Below are 6,000 nucleotides of genomic sequence, written 5' to 3' on the forward strand. Positions count from 1 at the left end.
TTTGACCAATGGAAGCTACTGGGTATGATCCTAGATCCTATGTTTTACGTGAAAGTGAGAAACAATAGTTTTAATCTTTCAGGTAGGACTGCTCAAAAAAAAGAATGCAATGATAACCAAGTCCTACGGATAAAGGAAGACGTTCCTTGCCTCATAGCCCAGTGTTCCACTGATGAAACACTACTTAGAGGAGGTTCTTAGCACAGCAGCTTTACAGAAAGAGCAGCTGGATACACAGTTTCTAATCGTGGTCAAATTACCGTTGCCCTCTAGAGCTTGGTCAAAGGATTCAGACATAGGAAGAGAGGTTAAGGATACCTACTCCATATCCCATGGCAACCAGAAAAGATGACTGAACTCTATGAGAAATCTAAAAAGATGCTATAAATAATAATACCTAAAATTAAAGAGTCCTGATGTCTTAGGAATTCTCCTGACCTTAACCAAATCGTAGGGTAAAAACATGTCACTTCAGCTTTCCCATGTTGTTCCTCTGCCCGAACTTCTCCTTACACACGCACACGTGGTGAGATGTACTTCACCACATTTTCACAAAGACTGATACACTTTCAGTTTTAACTGAAATGTATGCCTCATTTAAAATGAGGAGTTCTCCTGCTCAGAGGACCTGTAACATACAGCTTTTCAGGTGACTCGATTCTGACACATCAAACTTAAGATTTCAGTAATGGCTCTATAAAACATTTTTCATAGGACAAAAACATGACAATCCAGATTTCCACGCAGCTCCTCTGCCCAAACGTCCCTTTTTCATTTAGGGAAAGACCATCAACTCTCAGAAGAATGTTAAACAGCCTACAGGGGACCTGCACTCCCTCCTCCTACCAACCCGATACGTTCTTCCCATATCAAAGCAGCCTTTGCCTCTTTCTAAGAGAGCAGAGATGCCCACAAATAGAGGAGCCTATTTTTCGAGGAAGTGGAAACGCTCAGATTTTGTTAAGCATTCATAATGCGTTGCATTCCTTTTTCCATTTGAATCTCATGGTGATTCCAACTCTGGCAGTGATTTCTGTAAAACCACAAGTCATCATGCTGCTTTTTAAATCCCGATTTTTAAAGAAAGATACTTCTATTCCCTCTCACAAAAGACGCATGTTAAGTACCGCTCATGTTTCTTAACTTGCTATAAGTTTCAGAACAGACCGATTGTTTTCCAAAGAAAAATTCACAATCCGCATGAATGCTGTCCAGATTTAACTAAGAGACTAATAATGAAAAATTTAAGCGCTAACACACGAAAATGGGACGCTCCACGCAGGAGAAGGAAAAAACTGAACTAGGGCGCCAGCCTGAGGTTTAAATATCTCAACTTGAACTCCATGGAAACAAGAGGGAATTCGCACCAGCCAGAGAGCAAGAAGGCTATTGTGGGGCACCTTTTATTTTCAACGAATCCTAAAGAAAAAAAAAAAAAGCAACTGTCAATTAAAAGTTGAAAATTAATTTCGAACTGCCTTAAGGAGCGCAGAAGGAATGGGTGAGAAGATAAACACAAAACGCGTGGGGTCCGGAGGCGCGCCGGGCTGGCCCCGGGACTCAGGGAAGGAGGGAAATGAGTGGAGGGGCTCGGAGACGGCGGCAAGGACGCGGGAGGCGCGGGCCCGGCGCGGGGCGCGCGGGCGCACCGGCGAGCAGCCCGGGCCAGGCCATCCCCGCGCCCGCGCCCCAGCCCCGGCCCCGAGCAGGGAACGACCGTACCTGTCCGAGCGGCCGGGATGCGCCGCGGGGCCCGCGCTGTCCGCCCCTCCCGCGGCGCCGCGTCCGCCGCCCGCGAGCCAGGAAGCCGCTCCGGCCTGCGGCTTCCCGCCGCCGCCGCCCGCTCCTTCCTCCAGCGACACGGCGAGCTGGCTGAAAGCGTAGAGGAGCGAGCAGAAGCCGCAGGCCAGGCACAGCCCCACGATGCGCAGGTAGCGCCGCATCGCCCCGGCCCGCGCAGCTGCCGCCGCCGCCGCCGCGCCCGCCCGGGCGAACTGGAGCGGAGGGAGCGGCAGCGCGCAGCCGCGGGCGCAACAAGTTCCTCCTCCGCCGCGGCCTCGCGCCCAGCCCCCTTCCACCCTCGCCTCCCCGCCCACCGCCTTCGCGAGCCCGGCCGACTCCCCGGCCCGCCGCCCGGACGCCGCCGCCGCCGCCGCCGCCGCCCCGGGCCCCTCCCCGCAGGGCGGGCGGCCGGGCGCGCCGGCGCACTGAGCGCGGAAGGGCCGGGCGCGCCGGGTCGGCGCCGGGCTTGCGGACGCGGCTCCGTGGGGTCTGGGCGCGTCGACCCCGGAGCGGGTCGCTGCTGAGCCCGTGGCCCTGACCGGCGGAGCGGAGGTGTGGCGAAGCGAACCCGGCGGTGGAGGCAGCCGAGCCAGATTCAAAGGATGGGCTTTCCGCGTGGTAGTTTGTGATGCTGAGCAACCTAAATTCTCTGAGCATCTTTCTTCGTCTCTAAAATGGAGATAACATCCTCATCCGAGACTGGTCAGAAAGATTAAATTGCTTAGCGCACGAAAAACACCTTGCACTTAGAAGGCACTTGCTTAAGCCGTTTTTCAGCTCCATCCTCCTCAGCAGGGACTTCCCCAGCCTCTAAGTTTCTGTAAGTGTCTGAACGAGCCATTTGCACCCAGATATCTAATTATCTCCTAATGCTGTGAAGTATGCATATCCTGCCTCTTAACAAGGCTGGAAGTGCCTGTGAAGCTGAAGTCCTTCCTTTTACGTCTTTTTTGACCTTCCTCACAACTCATTTGCATGCCCAAAACTGTTTAATATTCTTCCTAAAGAGTTTTCTCGTTAGCTTTCCATGTCTTCTCCCTCTTCCTCAGACACGTTTCCACTGCCTTCACTTATTGAAGGTTTATAGAGCATCATTAGGTGCCGAGCACTGTGTGAGTACCTTGGGGTATGAAGACACCTAGTTCAGGCGTGGGCTGGGACAGTGGATACGTGGAAATAAGTGCAATACAACCATCCAGACATTAGGATATAAGCCTGTAAAGGTGTGGGCACACACACAAAAAGGATTCAAGAGACTTCATAGCAAAGTGGCCCTAGGGTCTTGGTGGGAAAGGGAGGTATTTCTAGGCTGAGGGATCCATGAAACAGGCTCTTATCTTGGAGGAACTGCGAGAAGTTTGATGCCACCAGCTAAGTGAACGCAAGAGAGGATATGATGAGAGGATAAGAGTAGAAGTTGACGGACCAGATATTTGAGCGCCTTGTTTAGTATACCAAGGAGTTTGAACTTAATCTGGCAGACGATGGTGAACCACGGAAGGGTTTTTAAGGAAGTAACATGATCTCATCTGCATTTTAGAGAGCAGATTCTGGCTGCAGTGTGGAGGCTGGGACAGAGGTTGAGGCTGGAGCCAGAAAGGAGCTACAGTGTCAGAGGGAAGTCAACACACACACGTACACACATGCATGCACACACACATTTCATGGAGAAAAATCATGCTGTTAAACTGTTCAAATTACATTTGGAGCTTTGAAGAGTTTGGCCCTCAGATCAAGTGGGGAAACGCTGTGTAATTTAGCAGTTCTCCATTTGGAATCCCCACAACAAAAAAGTGCTGGCTCTGTGGCCAGAGGAAAGTCACTGGACAAATCTAAGCCTCAGCTTCTTCCCCTATAACGATTAAATTTCTTGCCTTACCTGACAAAAAAAATGAAAGCTAGCATGCTCTCGAGATGTGTGAATAGAATGAAAACATATACTTATTCATTCAACAAACATTTATTGAATATATTCTACATGCCAGACAAGGGGCAAGAGTGTACTGCCCTTTTAAAGGGGAGACAGGCAAGTAAAAACAATGGCAATATGAAGTTAATCCTTCCACTACACCTTACAACTCTTAGAGAAAGATAAAACTTATCGAGGTACAAAGATGGATCATAAAAACATTTGTAAGAATGTAAAATAGATTTTGAGAGGGAAAACTAAAGGATACGGTACCAAGAAACTAGAATAAGGGCTAGTACTCAGATAAAGGATGTTTAATTTAAAAAGATACTGACTACAACTGTTCTCTATTTCAACAAAGAAACTAAATGTAGTAAAAATAAGTAATGACCCACAGATTGTTACAATACTGGAATGGCAGTTTTCATTTCTGCAACAATTTATGGGAAGAGCATACCCAGAAGAATCATCCATTTACTTGACATCAGGGTTCTGGACCATATCATTCCTAGGTTCCTTTTAATACTGGAATTAAAAAGGAAATTCTGTTAAAAAAATATATAAGGCATTCCAAAAATAGAAATGATTTTTGTATGACACCCACACTGTCTTAACTGGTTATTGTAGAGTATAAGGAGCTGTGACCCTGGCCTTCTGATCATTTCCAGGATTCACACATTACATTTTGATACTCCTAAAATTAATTTTAAAGTATTGAAAATTTAAAATATTTTCGATGTCATAGTCGTTAGGTATTTCTTTCATTTACTGTGTGTATGTATGGATTCCTAAATCTATTTTTTCATCCCTAGAGCACCCTCTTAATTCTCTAATGACAGGCTGGCTATATGCAAATTTTTAATCAATATTGATCTTCCTTTCCTCCTCGCAAAAAGGCAAATTTAGGTGGATGAAAAGAAATTTAAAAGTAGCAGTATTTGTGGTTTAAATTATGGAGATAGCAACCTCCTCCATGATCTGGAGAACTCTTGGATTCAGGATAACCCAAATCGCAAGGATCTTATATTTAAAAGATTAATCTTGATTTTTCTTATAGTTCCTAATACATGTTGGATATATAATAGACATTCAATTAATGAGTGTTTTTATTTTTTTTATAAGTCTTCTCTAAGTCACTCTAGAGTAAATTTGGGGTCCTGCTCAACATTTCTTCCTACTTTGGTCTACCTTTCAGTACTACTGTTTTTAAAAAAGATTTTAGTTTTCCTTTTTCTCCCCAAAGCCCCTCCCGGAACATAGTTGTCTATTTTTAGTTGTGGGTCCTTCTAGTTGTGGCATGTGGGATGCTGCCTCAGCGTGGCCTGACAAGCGGTGCCATGTCCACGCCCAGGATCCAAACTGGTGAAACCTGGGTCATCGAAGTGGACTGCAGACTTAACACTTGGCCACGGGGCCGGCCCCTCAGTACTTCTTTAAAAACAAGACATCCTATGGGTAAAAAGGTAAATTCTATACCTTTTAAGAATAAAGTTCAAAAACTTTTAACTTCCACTTTATAAAGGTCTATGCATAATCTAATGTAATCTTTAAAATATTTATATGAAGTAGGAGATATTTTATTCCTTTAAAAAGCAAGGAACCTGAAATTCATACAAGTCGGTTCACCACATTGCTAATAATGAAAATCCAACATTTGAACAGAAATCTTTGAGGATCCAAAGCACACTTTTTTCCCCCAAAATACCATGCTCTTTCTCTATGAACAAATAAATGCTAAGTTGAATGATACAAATTAGACATAAAAGTAAAAAGGGAAAAAAATTAATATTATATGAAAACCTCTTAGACCGGTCTTGGGAATTAAAACAAATAAAACTTACTGAGAAATACAAGTCAGATTAGTTGCAGAGCACAAAGAATGAGTAACTCAGACTAAAAGTGAAAATCATTCTTTCCTCCAGTTCATCTCTAGTGAAATTTCTCCATTTTCCACAGTCCATTTTCTAGAGACCGTGTTGGACTAGAGGAAAAAGTTGAAAAATAATGCTGTCAGTTTGAACAAAAAGTCTTTCATTTTAAGAGTTCGTTCAGACCAGTAAATGTGGGAAAAGAGTAGGACCAGGGGTACGATAAAAGAGGAAAGTGCTTCTCTTCATTCTCAAAAAACTGAGCTTTTGAGTCCACAAGATTAGAAGTGGCAATGGAGAACCAGTGAATGTGGACACCTTAGGTCCCATATGACCCCAGAATTTAGCTGGCATTTCCATCCACAAGGGAGAGAGAGTGCGAAGAAGCGGGGTGGGGCAGGGACTAAGGATATCCCTGTACTTCTCCCAAGTTCAGCTTTC

General features: G+C 45.2%; 1 protein-coding gene across 2 annotated transcripts in view; it reads right to left on the reverse strand.

Moving 5' to 3' along the window:
* Window positions 1-2,064, reverse strand: part of GXYLT1 (glucoside xylosyltransferase 1) — a 46,468-nt gene extending 44,404 nt beyond the window's left edge. The window contains exon 1 of one of the 2 annotated variants that reach the window (XM_044756017.2): window positions 1,723-2,064. In XM_044756017.2, coding sequence (XP_044611952.1) covers window positions 1,723-1,943 — 221 coding nt within the window. In that variant the 5' untranslated portion in view covers window positions 1,944-2,064. The remainder of the gene's footprint in view (window positions 1-1,722) is intronic. The other variant, XM_070494229.1, reaches the window with a different exon arrangement.
* Window positions 2,065-6,000: the final 3,936 nt, after the last annotated feature.

The sequence above is a fragment of the Equus asinus genome, chromosome 22 (assembly GCF_041296235.1).
Source record: "Equus asinus isolate D_3611 breed Donkey chromosome 22, EquAss-T2T_v2, whole genome shotgun sequence".
NCBI lineage: Eukaryota > Metazoa > Chordata > Mammalia > Perissodactyla > Equidae > Equus > Equus asinus.